This window comes from Pleurodeles waltl, chromosome 9 (assembly GCF_031143425.1).
Source record: "Pleurodeles waltl isolate 20211129_DDA chromosome 9, aPleWal1.hap1.20221129, whole genome shotgun sequence".
NCBI lineage: Eukaryota > Metazoa > Chordata > Amphibia > Caudata > Salamandridae > Pleurodeles > Pleurodeles waltl.
Genome location: NC_090448.1, coordinates 1,145,104,835 through 1,145,131,858, shown reverse-complemented (window position 1 = coordinate 1,145,131,858; position 27,024 = coordinate 1,145,104,835). Strand labels below are relative to the sequence as shown.

Sequence of the window (27,024 nt, the reverse complement as noted above, 5' to 3'; positions counted from 1 at the left end):
GAAAACAAGAGCACAATGCAAGGCACAGGGTGAACAAGTAGAGCTGGAGTCTGGAAGAATGGCCCAGCCTACCAAGAGGAAAGGAAAGTCAGTTGGGAAACCAACTGCAACACAGCAAAAGAAAGGGAACCTCTCTTCTCAGGAAGAAGTTCTGCCCTCTGAGGGAACTGAGCCTTTGGAGCTTGAACCTTATCAGGTTGAGCTCTTAGGCCCAGGGGGACCCTCAAGGGAGGAGCTGTGTAAGGGACAAGAAACCTGTCCCTCTCTTGAAGGCCTTAGGCAGCAAGCTGCTGAAGAGTCCAAGGGCAAGAAAAATGGAACGCATAGGGTCTATTGGGAAGATGGACTCCTGTACACTGAGGCCAGAGACCCCAAACCTGGTGCCACTAGGAGAGTGGTGGTGCCTCAGCTGTTCAGAGAGTTCATCCTAACATTGGCCCATGACATTCCCCTTGCTGGACATCTGGGACAAACCAAGACGTGGGAGAGGTTAGTCAACCACTTCTACTGGCCCAATATGTCCAACATGGTTAAGGAGTTTTGCCTCTCCTGCCCCACCTGTCAAGCCAGTGGTAAGACAGGTGGGCACCCAAAGGCCCCCCTCATTCCACTTCCAGTGGTGGGGGAGCCCTTTGAAAGAGTGGGTGTGGACATAGTTGGTCCACTGGAACCTCCCACAGCCTCAGGAAATATGTATATCCTGGTAGTAGTGGATCATGCTACCAGGTATCCTGAAGCTATTCCCCTTAGGTCGACTACTGCCCCTGCAGTAGCCAAGGCCCTCATTGGTATCTTTACCAGAGTGGGTTTCCCTAAGGAGGTGGTGTCTGACAGAGGTACCAACTTCATGTCAGCATACCTAAAACACATGTGGAATGAGTGTGGAGTGACTTACAAATTCACTACACCTTACCATCCACAAACTAATGGCTTGGTTGAGAGATTCAACAAGACATTAAAAGGCATGATCATGGGGCTCCCAGAAAAACTCAAAAGGAGATGGGATGTCCTCTTGCCATGTCTGCTTTTCGCTTACAGAGAGGTGCCACAGAAGGGAGTAGGATTCTCACCCTTTGAACTTCTGTTTGGTCATCCTGTAAGGGGACCACTTGCTCTTGTTAAAGAAGGCTGGGAGAGACCTCTCCATGAGCCTAAACAAGACATAGTGGACTATGTACTTGGCCTTCGCTCTAGAATGGCAGAGTACATGGAAAAGGCAACCAATAACCTTGAGGCCAGCCAACAGCTCCAGAAGTTTTGGTATGACCAAAAGGCTGCACTGGTTGAGTTCCAACCAGGGCAGAAAGTCTGGGTTCTGGAGCCTGTGGCTCCCAGGGCACTCCAGGACAAATGGAGTGGCCCTTACCCAGTACTAGAAAGGAAGAGTCAGGTCACCTACCTGGTGGACCTGGGCACAAGCAGGAGCCCCAAGAGGGTGATCCATGTGAACCGCCTTAAGCTCTTCCATGACAGGGCTGATGTGAATCTGTAGATGGTAACAAATGAGGATCAGGAGGCAGAGAGTGAACCTCTCCCTGATCTTCTGTCATCAGACCCAAAAGATGGCACAGTAGATGGAGTGATCTACTCAGACACCCTCTCTGGCCAACAGCAAGCTGATTGTAGGAGAGTCCTACAACAGTTTCCTGAACTCTTCTCCTTAACCCCTGGTCAGACACACCTGTGTACCCATGATGTGGACACAGGAGACAGCATGCCTGTCAAGAACAAAATCTTTAGACAATCTGACCATGTTAAGGAAAGCATCAAGGTGGAAGTCCACAAGATGCTGGAATTGGGAGTAATTGAGCGCTCTGACAGCCCCTGGGCTAGCCCAGTGGTCTTAGTCCCCAAACCTCACACCAAAGATGGAAAGAAAGAGATGAGGTTTTGTGTGGACTACAGAGGGCTCAATTCTGTCACCAAGACAGATGCTCATCCAATTCCAAGAGCTGATGAGCTCATAGATAAATTAGGTGCTGCCAAATTCTTAAGTACCTTTGACTTGACAGCAGGGTACTGGCAAATAAAAATGGCACCTGGAGCAAAAGAGAAAACAGCATTCTCCACACCTGATGGGCATTATCAGTTTACTGTTATGCCCTTTGGTTTAAAGAATGCCCCTGCCACCTTCCAAAGGTTGGTGAATCAAGTCCTTGCTGGCTTGGAGTCCTTTAGCACAGCTTATCTTGATGATATTGCTGTCTTTAGCTCCACCTGGCAGGATCACCTGGTCCACCTGAAGAAGGTTTTGAAGGCTCTGCAATCTGCAGGCCTCTCTATCAAGGCATCCAAATGCCAGATAGGGCAGGGAACTGTGGTTTACTTGGGCCACCTTGTAGGTGGAGGCCAAGTTCAGCCACTCCAACCCAAGATCCAGACTATTCTGGACTGGGTAGCTCCAAAAACCCAGACTCAAGTCAGGGCATTCCTTGGCTTGACTGGGTATTACAGGAGGTTTGTGAAGGGATATGGATCCATTGTGACAGCTCTCACTGAGCTCCCCTCCAAGAAAATGCCCAAGAAAGTGAACTGGACTGTGGAATGCCAACAGGCCTTTGACACCCTGAAACAAGCAATGTGCTCAGCACCAGTTCTAAAAGCTCCAGATTATTCTAAGCAGTTCATTGTGCAGACTGATGCCTCTGAACATGGGATAGGGGCAGTTTTGTCCGAAACAAATGATGATGGCCTTGACCAGCCTGTTGCTTTCATTAGCAGGAGGTTACTCCCCAGGGAGCAGCGTTGGAGTGCCATTGAGAGGGAGGCCTTTGCTGTGGTTTGGTCCCTGAAGAAGCTGAGACCATACCTCTTTGGGACTCACTTCCTAGTTCAAACTGACCACAGACCTCTCAAATGGCTGATGCAAATGAAAGGTGAAAATCCTAAACTGTTGAGGTGGTCCATCTCCCTACAGGGAATGGACTTTATAGTGGAACACAGACCTGGGACTGCCCATGCCAATGCAGATGGCCTTTCCAGGTTCTTCCACTTAGAAAATGAAGACTCTCTTGGGAAAGGTTAGTCTCATCCTCTTTCGTTTGGGGGGGGGGTTGTGTAAGGAAATGCCTCCTTGGCATGGTTGCCCCCTGACTTTTTGCCTTTGCTGATGCTATGTTTACAATTGAAAGTGTGCTGAGGCCTGCTAACCAGGCCCCAGCACCGGTGTTCTTTCCCTAACCTGTACTTTTGTATCCACAATTGGCAGACCCTGGCATCCAGATAAGTCCCTTGTAACTGGTACTTCTAGTACCAAGGGCCCTGATGCCAAGGAAGGTCTCTAAGGGCTGCAGCATGTCTTATGCCACCCTGGAGACCTCTCACTCAGCACAGACACACTGCTTGCCAGCTTGTGTGTGCTAGTGAGGACAAAACGAGTAAGTCGACATGGCACTCCCCTCAGGGTGCCATGCCAGCCTCTCACTGCCTATGCAGTATAGGTAAGACACCCCTCTAGCAGGCCTTACAGCCCTAAGGCAGGGTGCACTATACCATAGGTGAGGGTACCAGTGCATGAGCATGGTACCCCTACAGTGTCTAAACAAAACCTTAGACATTGTAAGTGCAGGGTAGCCATAAGAGTATATGGTCTGGGAGTCTGTCAAACACGAACTCCACAGCACCATAATGGCTACACTGAAAACTGGGAAGTTTGGTATCAAACTTCTCAGCACAATAAATGCACACTGATGCCAGTGTACATTTTATTGTAAAATACACCACAGAGGGCACCTTAGAGGTGCCCCCTGAAACTTAACCGACTATCTGTGTAGGCTGACTAGTTCCAGCAGCCTGCCACACCAGAGACATGTTGCTGGCCCCATGGGGAGAGTGCCTTTGTCACTCTGAGGCCAGTAACAAAGCCTGCACTGGGTGGAGATGCTAACACCTCCCCCAGGCAGGAGCTGTAACACCTGGCGGTGAGCCTCAAAGGCTCACCCCTTTGTCACAGCCCAGCAGGGCACTCCAGCTTAGTGGAGTTGCCCGCCCCCTCCGGCCACGGCCCCCACTTTTGGCGGCAAGGCTGGAGGGAACAAAGAAAGCAACAAGGAGGAGTCACTGGCCAGTCAGGACAGCCCCTAAGGTGTCCTGAGCTGAAGTGACTCTAACTTATAGAAATCCTCCATCTTGCAGATGGAGGATTCCCCCAATAGGGTTAGGATTGTGACCCCCTCCCCTTGGGAGGAGGCACAAAGAGGGTGTACCCACCCTCAGGGCTAGTAGCCATTGGCTACTAACCCCCCAGACCTAAACACGCCCTTAAATTTAGTATTTAAGGGCTACCCTGAACCCTAGAAAATTAGATTCCTGCAACTACAAGAAGAAGGACTGCCTAGCTGAAAACCCCTGCAGAGGAAGACCAGAAGACGACAACTGCCTTGGCTCCAGAAACTCACCGGCCTGTCTCCTGCCTTCCAAAGATCCTGCTCCAGCGACGCCTTCCAAAGGGACCAGCGACCTCGACATCCTCTGAGGACTGCCCCTGCTTCGAAAAGACAAGAAACTCCCGAGGACAGCGGACCTGCTCCAAGAAAGGCTGCAACTTTGTTTCCAGCAGCCTTGAAAGAACCCTGCAAGCTCCCCGCAAGAAGCGTGAGACTTGCAACACTGCACCCGGCGACCCCGACTCGGCTGGTGGAGATCCAACACCTCAGGAGGGACCCCAGGACTACTCTGATACTGTGAGTACAAAAACCTGTCCCCCCTGAGCCCCCACAGCGCCGCCTGCAGAGGGAATCCCGAGGCTTCCCCTGACCGCGACTCCTTGAATCCAAGTCCCGACGCCTGGAAAAGACCCTGCACCCGCAGCCCCCAGGACCTGAAGGACCGGACTTTCACTGGAGAAGTGACCCCCAGGAGTCCCTCTCCCTTGCCCAAGTGGAGGTTTCCCCGAGGAAGCCCCCCCTTGCCTGCCTGCAGCGCTGAAGAGATCCCTTGATCTCTCATAGACTAACATTGCGAACCCGACGCTGGTTTCTACACTGCACCCGGCCGCCCCCGCGCTGCTGAGGGTGAAATTTCTGTGTGGGCTTGTGTCCCCCCCCGGTGCCCTACAAAACCCCCCTGGTCTGCCCTCCGAAGACGCGGGTACTTACCTGCAAGCAGACCGGAACCGGGACACCCCCTTCTCTCCATTCTAGCCTATGCGTTTTGGGCACCACTTTGAACTCTGCACCTGACCGGCCCTGAGCTGCTGGTGTGGTGACTTTGGGGTTGCTCTGAACCCCCAACGGTGGGCTACCTTGGACCAAGAACTGAACCCTGTAAGTGTCTTACTTACCTGGTAAAACTAACCAAAACTTACCTCCCCTAGGAACTGTGAAAATTGCACTGTGTCCACTTTTAAAACAGCTATTTGTCAATAACTTGAAAAGTATACATGCAATTTTTATGATTTAAAGTTCCTAAAGTACTTACCTGCAATACCTTTCAAATGAGATATTACATGTAGAATTTGAACCTGTGGTTCTTAAAATAAACTAAGAAAATATATTTTTCTATACAAACACCTATTGGCTGGATTTGTCTCTGAGTGTGTGTACCTCATTTATTGTCTATGTGTATGTACAACAAATGCTTAACACTACTCCTTGGATAAGCCTACTGCTCGACCACACTACCACAAAATAGAGCATTAGTATTATCTCTTTTTGCCACTATCTTACCTCTAAGGGGAACCCTTGGACTCTGTGCATGCTATTCCTTACTTTGAAATAGCACATACAGAGCCAACTTCCTACACTGACCATGCTAGATTCTTTTTTTCTTTTTACAATTGCCACACCACCCAAAATAAGCATGAGGCTTTACATTTTGTACTTAAATTGCAGAGCATGGAAGTATACAGTTAAAACACATTTCATTGTTGTTGTTTCGGAGCCAATGTGTCTTTTATTCATGAGTAATCCTATCATTGTTTACATGTGATGATGGTGGATGGTAGTTCCTACTGGATACTGGTGCTAGTGGGTTAGTTTGCATTTTGTAAACATGGACCTTTCTAATATTAAAATATAACTGACGACCTGTTGTCCTACACCCTTCTACATAGCACAAGCCATCTTGAACCACATTTTCTTGAGGCGACAGCTCATGAATATTTAGGCTTGCGAAGTAATGTGCCCTAAAGTATGTACTTTCTTATTGAGCTCATTGTTACCAGGCAGAGTGGGAGAGCCTAGGATGCTTCCTAAAATGACATTCATTGTTTTGTTTGTGCACAGGATCAAAACCGCTGTGGGTTACATTTAAGAGAGGAATACAAGCATTTTTCTGTATCTGTTGGAACTGGGAGTTTGTGTTATTTGCAGGTGAACTTGAAGATGTTGAGGGCAGCGGTGACACAAAAAACAAACAGCTTTGGACCAGAGACAATAGGAAGCTTACCTTTGCCAAGAACAGATGAAAAGAAAACTTTTTTTATTGCTTTACCTTTAAAAAATACCTTGCCATTTGTGTATGTACAATATGAACATGTCAGATGCTCAGTATTGCTTCCTTAGATCAGCCAGGGTTATAGTTGTGTGCCATGTCTCTGATGTTTTAGGCAGTTGCCAAACTCTTGTATCAATCTATCTGTGGCTCTTTGCAATAATGAAGAAATGGGAAATAGTTTTTACCCGATATAAGTCAAGGGGTAGGTCTTCCTTATTGATGGTAAGGGCTCACACGTGAAGCAGGTATCCTTTCCCAGGAGCCATTGCTAGTTCTAAAGAAAGCTCTCTTTCATAAACAGTGGTAAAAAACAGAGCATACATTATAATCCACATGAAAACAATGACTCTTATAGAGTAAAACAAATAGGTAATTACCTTTTTTAGGACTAAAGAAACATCAAATTAGTTCTCTTCTTGAAGCCCTTGATGGGGTCTGGTTCTGTATACAGATCCATGTCCTTGGGCATTCAAAGGCAGAACAGCCATCTGAAAGCCCCAGACTGAACACATCCAACCAGCCATAGAACCCCAAACGTTGAATCACCTCTGAGAGCTTGACCCCATTGGTCACCATTCTTTTTTTTATCTGTTTAGATGTACAAGATGTACATTAGGGTCTTCCTGTTAAAGGTTTGTCCTTTTCACAACTGCCTTCACTTGATGATTGTAAAAATTTACTAGACTAGAAGTTAATTTCTAGGTACTTTGCATTTTTCACTGTTTTACCAGCACATGGGCCACATAAAAGATATTGACTATGTTAATTTTTTTCCAGCAGATCGTTACTATGTTTTTGACCCATTTAGGCAGACATAGTAATTTCATCCACATGGATGCGTAAAAGGCATAGCGATGTTTTTTTTCTGGATCCGCCCTGTTTTCCTCCGTTTGATTATAGTCTGCTTATAGTTATAACCACAGTTGATTTTGTGAATAATTTGGACTAGATGATTCATACCAACAGTGAAAGCAAGTGGGGAGTGGAATTCCTTGGGAACCCTCCATGTTGTGTAATTAACACTTGAATCTCGTGATCCAAATTCTAAATGTTGGCTATAAAAGCAGTCTTAATCCCCCTTTACCACTGTATTTGAAATTACCATCCATTCATATAAACCAGTAAGCAGTGATTTCACTGACACAAACCATTATAAAGTCCAGGAGAATGAGCTGCTGATCAGGTTTGTTCTAGGGACATGAAAAGATTTATTAGCAATTAATACCTCTAAGTACTTTCTGCCAGTTATGTAGCAGATCATTAGTGTCACAAATACTTGGATTTGGCAAAAAACTTCACTCCCCAGTATTTTGCATGGATTAGAGACGTGGAGATAAGCCTCCAGCTCGATAAACGCTTTCGTTCAAAAGTTGATTTATTATTAACGCATGCATTATGGTTCATCCAAAAGATATGACTTGACTTTAGTGACAGTTTTATTCACATGACTGAATCTATATGTCCTAAATGATTAAAAGAAATAGTGGAATGCAAATGATGGAAAAAAGAAAAATAATGGAGGGTCTGAAGTGCTTGTTATTGTGCTTCAGTTTGGTTTTCATTTTGAGCATATTGAGGCGATTCATACAAACACTGAGTAGAGTTTGAGAGACTATATTTAAGAAAGTAGAGACCAGGAGTTTGTTGCACTTTGAATAGTTCAAACATTGCTTTTGTTTCAGGGTTTCATAGTTGTGGTCAAACATTTAGTTCGTTTTTTGTTGTGATTTATTCTCATCAGTTGTGTGTGGCTATTATGTCTAGCATTGCGGAAATGTTGGTATGAAGAGTTACCAGCAGTCGATCAGGCTAGGTAGGGTTCAATTGCCTCTCTTTGGCATGTGGAAATGATGAGGGACAATTGTGCTAGTCCATTGGCATGTAGAGGTCACCTTAACCTTTAGAGAAACCAAATCTCTAAGATGAAGAACAGTATGTACAATCATTTAACAAATATACCCTAACTAAAAACTGATGAATACTATATATATGTGACATGGTTATCTCTTTAGACAGAGGATATAAACTGGTCTTCTGTGGATTCATAGGATGCTATTTAATATGACTGGAGAAGTCTCAGAATGGGCTACTTTAATATTTCAAGCAAGATTACTGCATGCAAGGCAGTGCTTGGGAGAGAATGTGAAAGTGTCTTGAATATAAATGTAGATCATTGTAGGTGTTGACCACTGCTAAAGGCTATAGAGCTTTTCATGAATCAGGGGTTTTACTAAAGAGCAGTGTACAGGTTTTGCAGGAGAAAGTTATAATTCAAAATTGTGAAGTAAAGCTTACTGTGCAACTGACAGTGTTCTTCCTCTGCTTAATGACAGCTCCATTTTGCTGGCTTTTCACCCATCCTCCTCCTCCAGCCCCCCCTTCCCCCCCTAAAAAAAAACTAGAGGCCTGTGCTTGTGTGTGTGGGGGGGAGGGGGGTGACACACAGAGACAAGTGTTCCACCAAAGAGGCAGAACTCTATAACCACAGATTATGTAGAAGCCAGTCATCACTCTAAACATGGATGCATGATTGATTAGGCAGTTTAGGAAAGCACTTAAATCTTTGGAGTGAAGTAGAATAATTTGGGGCAGAATTTTACATCTGACGCATTGTGATACCTACAGGTGTTCAGAATAAAGCGGCACAAACAGGAAGCTGAAAAGCAGCGGGCTTGCTGAGAGGTATTTTACTAAATGAACACCATGAAAACAAGAAAAGCAAAGTGAACAGTGGGTGTCAAACCAAAGGCTGATTCTTAATGATCTTGTGGAGACCTGATTAAAGGACACTTGCTGTTAGCTAATAATTTTAATTTCATCACTAATATTTTAACTCCAAAGAAAATTAAGCTTATCCTTCTCAGGACAAACACAGAGTCCTCTGAGGAAGGGGCATCGGATCCTTCTTTGGTTTACCTTAACCAGTTGAATTTCTACAGCTGTATCTTCTCAAGACAAGTAGACAAGTAGAAGGCCAGATACAGTATTGTATTGCTTCTAAAGTCACCTCTTTGGGTGGAGCTATGGAGCAGATTTAAACAAGGGTATATTTCAAAAAACGTTCACAGAATGGATTAAAAGTTTAAAAACAAAGAACCTGCAAGTCATAACAAATGAGGATAAACTACCACAGCAAAAGGTTTTAAGGACTGTCATCTATTCCATTTCACTAATTTAAGCAATAGTAGAGAACAAAAACAGATACATAGAATCTCCACCAGAGGCACAGAAAGCAAGACAAGTAGGGCAGGATTTACTTTTGTGCGAAGTGGGTTGCACATGCAGCAGAAAAGAGGTATATTTATAAAAGTAACAGACATTTTTCTTGATCTGAACCACAAGAAAGCAACTGTAGAAGCTAGGTTTGGGGTGCATGAAGGCTTTAATAAGGCACCCTGCAGAGTGACTTGTCCTGTCTTTGTGTGATGTGTAAAAAAATGTTTGAAATGTTACGCCCTGTTCATATTAAGTAATATTATATTAGAGGTAGCTAAATGTTAAGAGCAGAAGCAAATATGCCTGGGTCATACTACCCCAAATCTTGTAGCTTTTGTCATAGCCAATGCATTGTCCTCATAAGCATGATTCTTGCAGTGTAAGAGATGTACCAAGAGTTCTTTAATTTGTAATAGGATTGTTGGAGTTGCTTGGAGATAAATGCCTTAGTAGGACTCTAAATCGTTCTCTAACTTCACTCACTAGATCTGTTTGTGGCCATTGACTGTGCAATATTAACAGTTTTGTAGCTGCAGACCAGCAGGAATGGAACATATGGGACTCCTGTATGCCTTCCCACCTCTACTTTTCCCGCTGGAAATTCTGAAGGTCAAGACCCCACTCATCCAATTGGCCAGGACTGTATTATGGCAGTGTATGACCCAGGACTCCACTTCAGCATGATCATGATCAGGCTATCACTTCAAGAGCATTGCCATTTTCAGTGGCAGGGCAGGGATCTTCAACCAAACCTTTGTAACTTACACCTCCATGTGTGGAGATTAAGCATGACTAATTGATCACGTTTGACTTCCCGTTAGAGGTGGTTATGTAATTAGTTGCTGCCAGACTCCCGCTACATCCGTGCTGGGCACTGGAACAAGTTTGCTGCCCAACCTGGTGTCTGAAATATTAACCCTTTAGAGGAAATGCTTTTAGACTGTGTTCTTTCTTTGACCCAAGCAAGGCCTTGCAGTGGGTACTGTGAAAGGTTGCCAGACCAACTGTTTAATGACCAGTTGTAGCATGATTTAATAAAGGTTTGTTCACATGTTTAGTCCTCGACAATCTGCGATGCCCCAGTAAGACCTTAACTTAGTCTTGACATTTCCAATGTATACACTTTTGAACCTATGCATAGTAGCTTGCTGTGGCTGTTGTACCCAAAAACACAAACGTCTGAGATTCATAGTGGGTGTCCACTCCTTGCCGCCCCCCTCCAAACAAAGGAGAGGCTATATAGGTTGGACCCTAGTTGTGTGGTCACGGATCAACTTCCACATTGCTCGCACTAAAGAGATCAGATCACAAGATAAGCTCTTTTAATGTTATACAGGCATAAATAAGGGATGGGAAAAATGGTTCAAAAGTGACCATTTTCTTAATAATTCTCTAGCTTTAAGATCTGCTATTCTCTCGAAAAGAAGTCTGAAGGAATCTGTGCTCACTCTACTAGATCACAGCAGCCCTAACCAGAGGAGTGCCACTGGTAGTCATACGTGAAGCAGCAACGTGGGCATCCATCCACACTTTGCTAAACGCTTCTGTTTAGACTCAGAGTTGAGGAAGGACAGGCCTTACGCCCATTCAGTAATATGGAATTCCCTTGCATAGCCTTCCTTCTAATTCCACCACCTTTATTAATATTACTTGAAAATCTATTCAAAGGTGAGGAATCTGGAGGTAGAAGAATCCTACAGCAGGAAAAGTTAAACAGAAGAGAACTGATGCTGAGGTAGCCTCTTTACAGCTCCATTGGGGTGGTGGTGGGAGCGGGGGGTGTGGGCTTGGTTAGAGGGGTTGTCAATGCAGCCCCTGGGAGGAAAGAAGCGCATAAGATGGCAGTCAGAGGAGGGGAGTGAGAGATGGCAGGACAGAAACCCTGGGAGAATGGGAAAAGAAACCATACTGGGAGGGTCTCTGTTGTGTCATCAATGTGATTGAGGTTAGCCTGTGAAGGCCAGGGAGGAAATTCTATTCTCTCAATCATTTAGGGTGTGGTCCATCATTGTACTTACTCATTATATTCTATAGTATTAAATTCCAGCTGGCAGGAACGACTCGTGCCCTTCTGTTTCCCTCACCTGACATTATGGCTGTCTTCTACCTGTTCCCATTGAATCAACTCCCTTCTCCATTGCTCTATCTGCTGACAGGTGTTAGTTTTCCATTTCATGGCTGTTTCCCTTTTAGCAAGAACAAACTCCAGGTCGGTAAACTAGGCCTTCACTTTACTTTCCTATGCTGGGGGTAATGGCCCCAAAAGGCCCTCTTCTAAGTTCCCGGCACCACTCTATCTGTTGTCTGCTCTACCTCCTGTGAGTTTCTCCCAGTACAAAGCGATCCCCAGGACTGTGTAATAAGTCTGCTTCACTGGCATTGCATCTGGGGTACTGTTCCGTGACTGAGTACATCTTGTTTAATCTAAGCAAGGTTAGATACTTGTAGTGTGTCACAAGTAAGAGTTTTAGCTTTATTCTGGTATTCCGGAAAACAGTGTGGGGTACCCCACTATATTTTTCCCCTGTCACTCAGGGGTGACTACCCACATATCCCTCCCATTTCTCATCAGATGCTTACAGCAATACATGGGCTACACAGAACTGTAGCATAAATAAATAAAACCTGTTTTTGTGAAGCGCAGCAAATCAACCGTGAGGGTTTCAAGGCGCTGAATTATAGGCATGGGGACATTAAGTGATTTGCCCAGAGTCACAGGATGTTGAGTCGATGCCGAGGCTCAAACCTGGTTCTCCCAGCTCTGAAGTTGGCAGCTCAGGCCATTACACCACATTCTCTCCCTCGTACAGCTGCATCTCTAGAGTTTTGCCTTTTCAATTGATTTTCTGCATTGTTTAATACAGTGAGTCTCTCTGGAACACTGGCTCCATTAGACCACCGTTTCCTCTTCCCATGCAATAAAGTGTTAAATGTGTGGAATTGCTTCCCTCTATTAATTATGTTTCTCAGTTTGCCAAAGATGTCCAGTGTGCATCCATTTACAGATCACCAAGTATGCGTACCTCTGCCTCCTCCCATATTATCCTATGCGCACCTGCCACTAATTATTGGAACTTGGGGATGCATCCTGTTGGGAGGTCTGATACACATGCCTTTTTAGTATGAACCTTTTGCACAGTCTACACTTTCCCTACACCATCTGACAGTGCCTTATTGGTGCCCTTCATGAGGCGCTGTGTTAGACCCAGGGCAGTGGTACCAAACAAATAGAGAAATTGTGAGAATACCACCATCTTAGCAATGGCTAACCTATTGTTGAGCGATCTTAGTAATGGCTTATTAGAAATTGGGTATCTGGGTGACAGAGGTCTGGCCCTTGTCCAAGCAGGAACCACAGTCCCAGTCAGAGTAACACTACCGAGATACACACCATAAATTAACCTGTGCTCACCCACTGGTAGCTTGGCACAGACGAAGCAAGCTTAACTTAGGAGGCAATGTGTGAAGTGATTGTGCAACAGTCAAAACAGTGAAACAGTGCACACACCTAACAAAAATAATTCAAACAAGGTTAGAAAAATATAGTGTAATTTAACCAGCAAAACAAGACCAAAACGATAAAAACAATAAAAATCCAATAACTAGAAGTTGAGATATGAATTTTTAAAGAACATCTGCAAACATGGTACTTAGAAGCTTTATGACTTGGGTTATTTGTTTGGCTATACCGGATCTTATCTGAAAAGTCAACCTTACCATGATGGAGTGAGGGTCGCATACAGGGACCAACTTTGCCCCTCTGAGAAAGTGCCTTTGGGATGCGTTGATGTCAAACTATTTTTTATTGCGAGGAGCAGAGGAGGCGATGCGTCTGTTCTGAGTCGGGGATGCATTGTCCGTGACCTCTTGATGACGGAGGTGGCGGTTTTGCCATCCAGCTGTGTAGCCGGCAATGCAAAGGCAATTTGTTGGGGCTGAGGTTGATGCGTCGATTCAGAGCCATGCAGCCTGCGTTATGATGTCCTCAGGAACAGTAGCGATGTGTCGGGGAGGGATGTGCCGGTTCCGAAAGGCACAGTGACTCCATGAGTGGAGTTTTGTAAAAACAGTTGAATTACCCATTTCCAAGGGCCCAGGACTGGATTGGCACCACCTGGTAGGGTAGGACTCAGTTGGCAGTGTCCAGAGACTGTAGCAAGGTTGAGTGAAGTCCCTGAGACTTCAGAAAAGGAGGCAGGCCCTTGGAGTCACTTTGGTATTGGGGATGTAGAGGGACAGGTCCTTCTCACTCACCGGCAAGGAGGACAGCAGGACAAGCACAGCAAAGCAGGAGTCCAGCAAATCCCAGCAGAGTGACAGTCCCTTAAGCAGCACATCAGTCCTTCTTCCTGGCAGGATGTCCTCGGGTCCAGAAGTATACTGATTTGGCAATGTCTGAGGCCCAGTACTTATACCCAGTTTTGCCTTTGAAGTGGGGGAGATTGCAAAGAGAGGCCTCTGAAGTGCACAAATTCCATGTCCTTCCTGCCTTGGCTCAGATACACTTCAGGAGGTTATGCCGCCCTTTGTGTGGGCTCAGGACACAGTCCATTTAGGTGCCAGCTTCTCCTCCCAGCCTGCTCAGGATGACCCATTGACATGCACACAGCCACTCGGTCACACCTAAGCTCCCTTTTTCTGTGGCTGTGTGGAGGGAGTGCACAGGATCCCAGCAGTCACCCACCCAGACTTGTACTCAGAGACAGGCAGAGCCACTACATGAATTGAATTAAGAAAATGCCAAACTTTCTAAAAGTGCTATTTTCAGAATTACAATTTAAAATCCGACTTCGCCATAAGTTGTAATTTTATATTGTGATTCCAGCGACACCAAACATGGGGGTCCCATTTCTTCCCAATTGGACATTACACTTATAAAATTTAATAAGGCAATCCCAATGTTAAGCTATGTACGATATGGGCCTTGCAGTAGTGAAAAACACATTTTAGAGTTTTTCACTACCTAGACATTTAAAATGTAAAGGTATATGTCCAACTTTATAAATACCCTGCCCCTGGGGCAGTCCAGGGCCTACTTTACAGGGTGTTGTATATGTATTCAAAAGGAAGGTGTATCCCTGGCAGTGGGGTTAACTTGCCAGGTCAGCATGACAGATTAAAACTGCACACATTTTTAAGGGCTACTGCTGTTGTTGTTGGAGGCCCACTAGTAGCATTTCATTTACAGGCCCTGGGCACAAGTAGTGCACTTTACTAGGGACTTATAAGAAAGTTAAATATGCCAATTTTAGATAAGCCAAATGTTATCATGTTTTAGGAAAAGAGCACATGCACTTTAGAACTGGTCAGGCAGTGGTAAAATGGCCAGAGTACTAAAGCAAGCAAAAACAAGGTCAGCAAAACAAGAGATCAGAGGGCCAAAAGTTAAGTTAAACCACATCAAAGATGCCAGGTGTAACATGGCTCACTTATTGTTGAGAGATGCATCTATTTCCAGAAGTAGGACAAATCTTTAGTTTTCATTTTTACTAAAACTAAATTTCCCTCTACTAGGTCAATATCTGTCTAATATACTTGCATTCTCAGGTACCTGAAGCTGTCCAGGTGTTGGTTCAACTTGAGATTTGGTATGGACAGTCGTACTTAAAGGGAGTGTACCCAAGCAGCCTAATGCTGGAAAGCGTGTGTATGCATGTATGTCTGTTGTGTAATCTGGAGTGTGTTCTCTATTATGTAGTAGTGACAAGAGGTCTTGACCAGACAGCTAAAACAGTCTATATCGAGACCTAAATATGGATTGCAATTGAAGTGAGATGAATGAACCATTAATTGTCTTTACAAAATATAAAAATGTAAGTTTCGTTCATAGCTATTTAGCCATGCTAAACTAGTGATAAAGAAAAGAGCTTATTTTATCCCATCTTACAGAGGGGACGACATGTTGCAGGTCTTATTCTAAATGACAATTTGGTCATGTCTAAATGTGTGAACATGCAGAGTACTGGCAAGCTATTGGACTCATCTCATAGAGACTAGTAGTTGCAGATTCCGTACCTTAGAATTTTCCCCAGGCGTCAGACTGGATCTGGAGATTTTTCTTCGAGCAGTACCCTTGCGCGTCGGTAGGTGGCATCAGTCGACTCTGTTGGCGTCATAGTTGCCGTAATTGTTGGGAGTAGTATATAGATGCTGCCCTCGCGCAGTTACGTCGGTTCTTTTCTTTCCGCGCCACACGCTGAACCGGAGAAGAGCTACCCTGGCTATTTTTTTGGCTGAATTAAACCGTTTTGTCAAGTTTTTCTGTGAATAAATGGTGCGTTGAGGATGTACCCGAAGAGCGGTTTCAAGCCGTGCAAGGACTGTCATCGTACGATGTTGGTGACAGATCCTCATTGGGTTTGTCTGTGGTGTCTCGAGCACGACCACAACCCGAAGTCGTGCTCCGAGCCCTGGGCTATGCATCCAGGGCTTTGAGGTAGTGGTCCCTAAAGCTCACGGTGGCCCGGCACTCGACTCAGTGTAGGTCCCGGTCTCGCTTAAGAGGAAGGTCTTAAGATTGGTCACGCAGTCATCACCACTCGTCGTCTTAAAAATCCTCTGGTCAAGGTAAGAAGAAGAAGTAGTAAAAAAAAAAAGTCCCATCGCTCTCCGACTTCGCCCCATCGCTCAGCCGTTGCGTCACGGGAAGAGCGTCCACGCACAAGGCCTCCGTCCTCGGCTCTGCACTTCCCTGAGTTTCCCGAAGCGACCACCGCCCAGCTTAGAGTTTTATGAGGCCATGCGCCTCTTCTTTGGGCAGTCCGACCCCGATACGGCGCCTTCGGGCCCAAGGGGTTCAGCTGAGGGGGCCTTCGGGTTACGCGCCAGTGGCTTTGGGTTGGGGCGGCCACATGGGAGAGGCAGAGATCTGAGGGCTCTGGTCTCCGGCAGAGTCTGGGCTCCATATCAATCTTCTGGAGCTCCGGGCGATCAGACTTGCGTTGAAAGCATTCCTTCCCTCTCTCAAAGGGAAAGTGGTGCAGGTGTTCACGGACAATACTACCGCTATGTAGTACTGCAATAAACATGGCGGAGTAGGGTCCTGGACCCTTTGTCAGGAGGCACTTTGCCTCTGGACATGGCTGGAACATCAGGGCATTACCCTGATGGTTCAACATCTGGTGGGTTCCCTCAACACCAGAGTGGACTAACTCAGCCGTCGATGCACAGCCGATCACGAATGGCGTCTCCATCCAAAGGTGGTGCAATGTCTCTTTCAGTAGTGGGGAGAGCCTTGGTTAGATCTATTTGCCTCCCGCGCAATGTCCGCTGTTTTGCGCGTTGGAGTTTCCCAGGCAGCACTCGCTCAGAGACGCTTTTTCGTCTCGAGTGGAACTCTGGCCTCCTTTCCGCCTATACCATTTGTAGGAAGTTGGCTCTGTATATACTGTCTCAAAGTGAGAGATAGTAAGCACAGAGTCCAAGGGTTCCCCTTAGAGGTTGATCGTAGCAAAATTAGATAATACTAATGCTCTATTTTGTGGTAGTGTGGTCGAGCAGTAGGCTTATCAGGGGGTAGTGTTAAGCATTTGTTGTACACACAGGCAATAAATGAGGAACACACACTCAAAGACTTACTCCAGGCCAATAGTTTTTATATAGAAAAGTATATTTTCTTAATTTATTTTAGAACCACAGGATTCATGATTTGAGGTAAGTACATAAACTGCAAGGCACTTCACACAGGTAAGTCTCCTGGGCAAAGGTAGCCCACCGTTGGGGGTTCAAGGCAACCCCAAAGCCACCGCACCAGCAACACAGGGACGGTCAGTTGCAGAGGTCAAAGGAGGGCCCAAAACACATAGACGCCTATGAAGAACAGGGCTGCACTGGTCCTAGCCTGCTTACAAGTAAGTACCTGCGTCCTCTGGAACAGATCAGGGGGGTTTTGTAGAGCACTGGGGGGTGGGGGAGGTGGGGGCACACAAGCCCACAAAACACACCCCTCAGCAGCACAGGGGCGGCTGGGTGCAGTGCACAAAGTAGGCTTCGTGTTTGCTGTTGAAAGTAATGGAGGGACCCAGGGGTCACTTAGGCGATGCACGCAGGGCACAGAGGGGGGGCTTCTCGGGCCTGCCACCGACTGGGCTAGGAAGAGGGCCGCCTTCTGGTCACTCCTGCACTGGAAGGAGGTTCCTCTCGGTCCCGGGGGCCTCGGGTGCAGTGCGCAGTGCTTGGTCCAGGTGTCTGGTTCAGGGGGAGCCTCAGGATCCTCTCTGTAGATGTCAATGTGGGGATTTGGGGGGGGGGGGGGAGGAGGGTGGCCCGACTCAGGGTACCCACGTCGTCGCCTGGGAGTCCTCTCTGCGGTGTTTGTTCTCTTGAACTCGTGCCGGGGGCGTCAGGTGCAGAGTGTGAAGTCTCACGCTTCCGGCGGCAAGAGAGAGTTCTTTGGAAGTTGCTTTAAAGTTGCAAAGTTGTTGCAGTTTTTGAATAGTACCTCTGTTCTCAGGAGTTTCTTGGTCCTTTAGGTTCAGGGCAGTCCTATGAGTCCTCAGAGGTCGCTGGTCCCTGTTGGATGCGTCGCTGTGCAGGTTCTTTGAGTCTGGAGACAGACTGGTAGGGCTGGGGCCAAGTCAGTTGTCTCTGCGAGGCTTTCAGGTCCGCAGTCCTTCTTGTTGTAGGTTGCGGGAATCTGATTTCCTGGGTTCAGGGTCGCCCCTAAATACTCAATTTAGGGGTGTGTTTAGGTCAGTGGCAGTAGCATTTTGTAATAAATCCAACACTGGTATCAGTGTGGGTTTATTATTCTGAGAAGTTTGATACCAAACTTCCCAGTTTTCAGGGTAGCCATTATGTAGCTGTGGAGTTCGTTTTGACAAACTCCCAGACCATATACTTAATATGGCCATACTACTTACAATATCTAAGAATAGACTTATACACTGTAGGGGCATATTGCTCATGCAGCTATGCACTCACCTGTGGTATAGTGCACCCCGCCTTAGGGCTGTAAGGCCTGCTAGAGGGATGACTTACCTATGCCACAGGCACTATTTTGTGTGCATGGCATCCTGAGGGGGATGCCATGTCGACTTTGCTTTTTCTCACCACCATCACACACAATCTGCAATGGCAGTGTGCATGTATTAGGTGAGGAGGGTCCCTTAGAGTGGCACAACACATGCTGCAGCCCTTAGGGACCTTCCCTGGTCACAGGGCCCTTGGTACCACTGGTACCTTTTACAAGGGACTTATCTGTGTGCCAGGGATGTGCCAATTGTGGAACAATGGTACATTTTCTAAGTGAAAGAACACTGGTGCTGGGGCCTGGTTAGCAGGGTCCCAGCACACTTCTCAGTCAAGTCAGTATCAGGCAAAAGTGGGGGGTGGGGGTGTAACTGCAACAGGGAGCCATTTTCCTACACCGCTTCTGCCCAGAGTTCTCAAGAAAATCAGAAACGACCGGGCCCGAAGTCATCTTGGTGGTTCCGCACTGGGCACGGAGAGTATGGTATCCAGAGCTTTTGAGCATGTCCATCGATCCTCCACTCAGACTGCCTCTTCGGGCGGATCTTCTGTCGCAACAGCAGGAGACGGTTATTCACCCGAACCTGTCCAACCTCCGCCTTCATGCGTGGAGATTGAGCAGCAAGGTAAGTAACTTGTACTTTAACTCAAAAACATACCCACAGTGATTTGTGGAACAGCTAGGTACGTGTTTGGTGGGCAGAAATATAGCAGTAAAAGGAGAAGCATTTTATTTAAAGTTCAGTTTACAGTGTCAAGCTAAACGGGAGTCCATTTGGCAACATTGCTTCTTATATCCAGGTTGGGACCATTTCTGCAAATAGTCTTGTGCAGCTTTTTTAGATGCACAACAATCGGTTTCTCATTTTCACGTCAGTAGCAGGTATCAGGAATTTGTGGAGTTCAGATGAGATGAATAATTTTCATTCTATAAATAACACTAAAACTGCAGCCTGTTTTATTCTTAACCTAGATGGAAAAGCAGGCTCTCCGCTGATTTATACCTGCAAACACGACTCGTGCATCAAGAAGTTGGGGTGAAAATAGCTCTTATGTCTATTGAATTGATCTTGCAGTTTTAGGGGTTGGCTTGTAGCGCTTGCAGCCTTTGCCATCACTGTAGATAAATCCGAAGGGGAGCTATGTGGCAAAGCAGCAGGAGTGTGTTTCACCAAGGGGCACCTATTGGGCTGGTGTAGGTTCCGAGGTTTTCAGTAAGCTAATGGCTTTTGTGTTCAGAAGAATCAGGCTTGGCGTGCATTTGAAGCTATTAAAAAGCATGCAGTGTATTGAGTGAAAGTGAGGGGAATATGATATTGACAGAGAAAACAATTTGAAGTTTCTTTTTTTTTTGGGGGGGTGGAGGGGGCAAGAAATAGGGCTGTCTGCGAAGCCCTTTCTTTTAATCAAGCTAGAGTCCACATACCACACTTTCACATGCACTATTAATATCATAGCTATTTACCTTTACCTGCCTAGAAATGCCGTGTAGAAAACTATATGCATAGACCGGGCTTTACACATAAAACACTATGAAGATCTCTGTCCGGATCAAACTTTTGTCATCTTGGCTGCAAGGAAGTCCACCATAACATGCCTGTATGAGGGTTGATGGAACAAATTTGTGCCATGGTGCGAGTCGAAAGATCTCAATTTGTTAAGGTTGCGCCTTTCCAGCAGGCCGTGCTTCACACAGTCTGTCTCAGCAGGACCTAGCTGTGGATACTGTAGTGAGTTTTTTTGCTGCCCTCTCCTCCTTCATGTCTCTTTGTTAAGTTGTCGCCTTTAGTGGTTCAGCTTCTGAGAGGTTTGCTTTGTTTCCACCCCACCTCCTTATTGTACCTGAAGTGAGATGGAAATCTTGCTTTGGTTCCTTTTGACATCCCATTCGAGCAGATTTATGTTAGCTGAGTTCATCTTTTGTCTATGAAACGGTCGTCTTAGTTCCAGTGACTTTGGCCCAATCACTTTTCTTGGTGTTCTACCTAGTTAAGCTGATTTTATGCTCCATCCCATTATTCCTGTAGAAAGCGGTATCTATCTTCCTTTCTCTTCAGCTCCAAGAAGGGGCGTGTAGACCGGTTTCCACATGTGCAGTGTCTTACCATATCACAAGGCACATGATTGTGCTGAGTGAATGATCAGCTCTTTGAGGACTTTGCCGGAGTCAAGACAGACAAGGTAGTGACCAAGAGCCCTCATTTCTGTTGGTTTGCCATTTGTATTAAAATCTGCTCTGACTTGGGTGAGATTCCTGCAGCCCTGTTAATTAATTACATTATAAATTCAAGAGCACAATGACCAGCATGCAAAAGAGAAAACACTAATGCATGTTCTGAAATTGAGGTACTTGAGGGCTCTGCAACATGACTTTTGATGCAGTAGGTTTCCCACCCCTCTACGTTACCTCTTCATGACATACTTCACAGCTGTGGCCCTAGGCTGGTTTCTTTTCCCCAATGGTACCCGCCATCAGCTCTAGATCTATCCCTACAGAGACAGTAAACCTTTTTGGAATGTTGAACCCTCTAAGAGTTTGTGCGGTTGTCACTGTCCAACCTGTTGGCTCCCTAGACTCCTCTTTCCAGACAGACCTAAAGTCCACAACAGATGGGGCAGGTGCTGAATCAGCCGCACACCCTGGGCCGTAGCCCATTCAAGTTAAAACCTGGATGAGTCAAAGCTGGCTACAGTTAACTAGAGATCACTCCTTGAAATCAATGACAAGCACGCCAGCCCCATGCTTACTGGATGCTTCATTGCCCAGTTTACTGGATCTGGACACCCTCTGCACTTACAGAATATAGATTCCTAGATGCAGTGTTGGCTGTAAATTCTATGTGATAAGAGTAGACTATTTTGTGCATTAATCCAGCCCAGCGAAGCCCAAAACACAGGTGACCGCCACTTTATGGTCCTAACGATAAGATGTCATGCTTCAGAAAGGCTCCTACAGCTTTAACAGGTCGGTAGGCGGAATTTGTTGATGAGCTTTTAACGTTGCTGTAGTATTTGTTGCGTGATTGATGAAATTACGGTCTGGGTTACCATTTTGGTTTCACCCAGCTCAAATGTGTCTGTCCCGGCCTGGTTGTTCTCAGTACTGCCCCCATTTTTTTTTTTTCAAAAAAAAAAAAAAAAGGAAAAACAAAGTATTTCTTTAAAGGAGTGCTTTTACCACTATGTTCAGCTTCTGCTGTCCCTTGGAGAAACTTTGCCTATCACTGAAGACAGTAGCTAATTGAGTTGATTATAAAAATGCAGCAAACGCTTTCTTTGCGTTGGTGTCTCGCAGTTGAGCCCAACTGGTAAATGTTGGTTGTGTTTTGTAGCTCCTGAGGAAGCGCCACATCGGAAATGACATTGTGACAATAGTTTTCCAGGAGCCTGGAGCAGAGCCATTCAGCCCGAAGAATATTCGGTCTCACTTCCAGCACGTGTTCGTCATCGTGAAAGCCCACAGCCCTGGCACTGATGGAGTCTGTTACAGGTACCTGCATGATTCTCAAAACTTCAGCCTCACTGGGTGGAGACAGGCCTTGATTACCTTGAAGAAGGATGCCCATTTGTTAAGTGTGGTGTGTCCCTTGTGATGTGTGCTCTGTTGTACATCCATGGAGGGAGAGTTGCCTTTCTTCTAAGGCCACTTCTTACTGTCTTTAGTTACATTGCTAAAGATTTGACTCTTCAAATGATTGACCTATACTTTTTGATGAGAGATTTGTATTGTAATTTATTTTTCTAAAATAAGAGATGCTTTTCACTGTGTATTGGCTCCCACTCTTGGTGTGGGTGGCAAATTCAGTGACTTAGTGATCACTGGTTAGGCCACATTTTGCTCCCATTGACATCCTGGTGAGCTTGGTAGTCCTATTTCTGGTCATATATTGTATGCTATAAGTTACGTTTCCATTGATTAAATGGTTACCTTCTGAAGCATTTCTCACCACCACAGGATTGCGGCCTTGCACTATGATGTGCAGCTGCCTCTGGCCCCAGCAATCTTTCCACTTTAATATTAATCTTCACACCAACACACGTCCTGGTATTTGGCCTAATCCTATGTGTGGAGATGTTCAGCTCCAAGTACATGCACTGGTTTTGTTTGGCACCATCTACCCCATTTAATACCCCAAAAATGCCCCAGTTTATTGGTTGAATCTTGTGCTTTCCTTTCTGTTGTCATGTGGTAGTTGTGCTAGATCATGTTGCCGTCCATGTTCAGTCCTTTCTCTAGGTGTATTTGTTCAGGCTCCCACTGTCTGACAGCTCTAAATAGATTATAAGGTGAGTGCTGCAGGCTGTGAGGGGAATCTGTGTGGGATGATTACTTTACAGCAGTGGATGGCAGCCCTGATTACTGCCTTTTATTGATGGGCGGTAGTGATTGTTGTTCGTTATTGTCTGGTGGAAGTGATTGCTGCCATTCTGGCCGTAATGCCCAATGCAAGCAATTCCTTGGCAGTATTCACGTAAGAGTGCTTACTGCCATTGTTGAAGCTTAGGGAAGATGGATCATGCAGTAGCATTCTTGAGCACCCCATCTCTACTGGGTGCCAGGTTGGTGTGTAGTTGAATTTGAATTAATTTGTAATCCAGAAATCTTTCACTACATCTGCCCCAAAAAATCCTAAAGGAAGTTTACTACAGCACATCCTATGTCTGGTGGCATCTGCAGACATCAAAATACAGAGCCCATGGACGGTGCCGGACATCCGAGGGAAGGTTGTTGTTAGTGTGTGGGCCAGGTGTTGGAATTCAAAGAGTAATCCACTAAGAGGCTGGCACTGCAAACGTATTAAATACCTAGATGTCTATTTTTCAATAATTAATCCGTTATGATAATCTTTGCTACAACCCGTAGAATTCTTAAAACATGACAAACACTGCACTCTGCTTCTTCACAGCATATCTTTCAGTATGAAAACTGAGTATCGTACCAGGGGTAGAGTCCCTGATCTTGTCTCGCTCTTGTTGAGTGATCCTTTGCAGTGGGCCCTTCATGCTGAAGATTAGACTGAACAGCTTTTTAATGCACTTTTTCCTATAGTTTGGGTATGACATTGTTCTTAGCAAGGGCGTATGCTAATGCTGTCACTTGAGCAAGGCTGCGGACTGTCGTGCAGGGGTTGTTTGACTTTCTTGAATTGCTGCCTAGCTGCAGTTTTTTGGATGGAAAGCTAACCACTCCTTGCTTGTGCCTGCCAATCGACGCCCACCGATAAAATAATATATCCACTGTTGAGAGCTGTGTGCATCCTGAGTGCCACAAGCTTAACTTTGAGCTTTCCATCCTCAAAACCAAAGGCTCATAGTAACACCTGTTATTAAAGCGCTTTGCAATTGGGAAACTAATACAACAACCAGTTACAACATCTTTATAATTAATATGAAATAAAAAGGAAAGTATTCTCAGTATTTGTCAAAATGTCTTTCCTAAGGGAGGAAAGAGTTTACAGCTGAGGTGATTGGGGTGTGTACTGCATTTTTTTTAAGTTAAGAAGTTGTAAAAGCTTAATCTTCAAATGCAGGAGTGGCTTCAGTTTGTCTGTTTTTGACCATTAATGGATAGATTTTCCTTTGCATTTATTGTTACAAAAACTAAATCTAAAATAACTGTTTTATTGACGCTGTTACCCCTCACTGTGGTTTGTCTACACATGGCAGGTTTGCGGCCCTTTTGTTTATTTTAAAGCCTGCCCAGGGCAGCTCAACACCTAGAGAGCTTTTAAAAATAAAATTGATTATAAAGCAAGTTGAAAGTTTCAGCTTGCTGCTAAGGGCACAGAAACAAGTCTTCTAGGCACTCTCCTTCTCCAGCTGCTCGAGGTTGTGATGGCTCACTCACCCTGTGATCTCTTCTTTGAAAAAGGCTTCAGTTCAGGGAAGCTCCTTGAAGTGCTAGCACACCGCACCCCTGCAACTGTTCTCTTCCAAAGGGCCTTTGCAGCATACCAGACATTATCGCAAGGTACCTACGAAACCTTACAAAGTGCCCTTTCCCAAGTCAGTAATGCCATACCATTCTGGGATTTCCCCACTGGTTGCTTCCTGGGCCTAGGACTTGCGCCTGGCTCAAACAGCGTTTGCTGTGCTGTTCTGGTTTCTATCATGAGAAGAATTAGCTCTTATAAGAAAACTTCTTAGATTGGTCAGATCGTGGCACGGATCTAGTGTGCACAAACACATCCTTAATGTTCCCTGTGACCTTCCTACATGAGCTATCTGCAAGCCGTTGTTGATAAAGGAACATGCTTGAATTAAGCAGCAGCTGGACACCTTGGCACTGTTGAAGGTGTGGGTGATGGACATAGGTTAGCCTTTGATACCTTTATAGCACCTGGACCGGAGCTCAGCCTGACATTGTCCTAACAAGAGAATGAAGGATGTCCACATCAACTTCAACAGTAGATTATAACTCTGACACTGGGTTGACGTTCTTTCTTTTTCGTTTTGGTTCCACTTCAATATGCTTGCTTATTTATTTTTTAAATTGTTTTTCATTACTTTTCGTGCTATACGTACCTGATATCCTTTCCATTTTCATTTATCTAAACATTCTGTTTAGGTTTTCCGGTTTTCGATTTCTCTTTGTGGTTGATAACTGTTTTTTTATCAGTGTTTGCCAATGCTATAAAAAAATTGTACACATCAGTGGTTATTAGTTGTCCCTTTTGTTTGCTCTTTTAAAAATCTTTGGGTGGTTGTTTTGTAGTGCTTATTAAGAATGTTGCTTTTATTCCTTATTTCCTCATACATTCATACATGCAGTTCTGCCTTCCTTCCACCTTACTCTTAAATCCTTTCATTGAACCCTTTCATTGAATCTGCTAATTTAACTAACATTTCATTATTGACCGGTTCGCCATGCCGGTTCCCTCGCCCTCTCCCTCCACTGACCAGTCAAACCACATGTGGAGAATGGAAGCATTTCTGCACTCCATTAAGACTTCATTTCACTTTATTTGTTTGAAGTTTAATAAAAGGGGACCGGTGGGCATTTAACACACCTTCATGCCACCCTTTCCTTCATACACATGGCAAAGATTGGCTGAATGAAGATTTTTACTTCCCACTTTAGATATAAGATATTTGTAGGGTGAGATACGCACTGCTCTGTTCCAAGCAGGTGTCACACTGCCCTGCGGACAGATATTACTTCACGTCCGTGGCATCAAAACAGCCTACTGAGTATTTTTTTAATTTTGACACACTGAAGGTCTGCAGTACTGAAGCGCCCCCTCTATAAACACTAATTTCTCAAACTGCTGAGCAGATTTAGACCAAACCAAGAAAAAAGGAATTCTTTGAGTAAAGCTCCACTTTCTTGCCAAATCTGGTGCGATTCTGTTTTCTGTATCAAAGACCAAGGAATTCTCGGATTAACATGGGAAATGGCACTTTTGAGACCACCAATGTTTCTTGAATCACACTTGATGGATCTGTACACAATTTACCATAAAGGCCTGAGTGAAACTCCTTTTGGTTTTCGGACTTTTTACGCAGATTCGTTAAACACCACGAAAGTTAAGAAAATTAAAATTGCCTTTTCAGGGGAAACATCTGAATTAACCATAACGGCACTAGCACTGCCTTTTTATAAATATTCTGTCATTTTTATGTGGTATCCGTGTATTGCCATAAAGGCAGTTCTAGTGACATACCTCATTAGTCCAAAATCTGAATGATTTGTAAATGTCACTGTAATCCTGAGATGGAACTGTAGTTATATTGTTTATTTGACACAGTTATATTAGCAATTCTTTTTTCAAACAAGAAATGTTTATTAAATACAGTAAGTGAAATACTCATCTATATTGGTTGATTGTATGTAAAATGAATAGAAACGTATTCATGCAGCTAAGTGTGAGGGATTTTAGATAATACAGGTTAATTATTATACAGCAAAATTCACAGAAGATAAATACGGTGTTCTGCCTCGCAGATTCCATGCTACAGTTCTTTTACGCATAAAAACAACTTTCCAACGAGTCACCAGGGTCCCTTCTATCCGATTTTACCCTACTGTAAAAAAATTAACCCATTGCATCCTTGTTTTCGATTAAATAGCTTGCGTTTTTTTTTTTTTTAAACAAATACATGTAAAATCTGACACGTTCTGTTTAGCTGGTCATCAGGCGTTTCTCTTGGGTCATCATTACCCAACGTAGGGTTGGTGTTAAGGGGATAGGGAGTGTCTAGCCTGAATGCCAGGCTTATGTATCATGCTCAGATGCCTCCCCAAAGGATCCCCATTGTATTACAATGAATTTGTATTATTTGGAGTGTCCAATCTGGTGCTGAATTTGCTAATCTAAGACCCTCTGTAGATTCTGTGGCCCATCTTGTGGTCTCAGTATTCACAAAGCTTAAAAAATATTTTTAAAAAGAATTTTGGTACAC

The 27,024-nt window shown here is 45.0% G+C and overlaps 1 protein-coding gene across 7 annotated transcripts in view; it reads left to right on the top strand.

The window, feature by feature from the left end:
• The window catches only part of SIPA1L1 (signal induced proliferation associated 1 like 1), a 701,300-nt gene that overhangs the window by 378,541 nt on the left and 295,735 nt on the right, over window positions 1-27,024 (top strand). For all 7 annotated transcript variants that reach the window (XM_069208954.1, XM_069208957.1, XM_069208956.1 and 4 more), the window contains one exon: window positions 21,954-22,111. In XM_069208954.1, coding sequence (XP_069065055.1) covers window positions 21,954-22,111 — 158 coding nt within the window. The remainder of the gene's footprint in view (window positions 1-21,953; window positions 22,112-27,024) is intronic.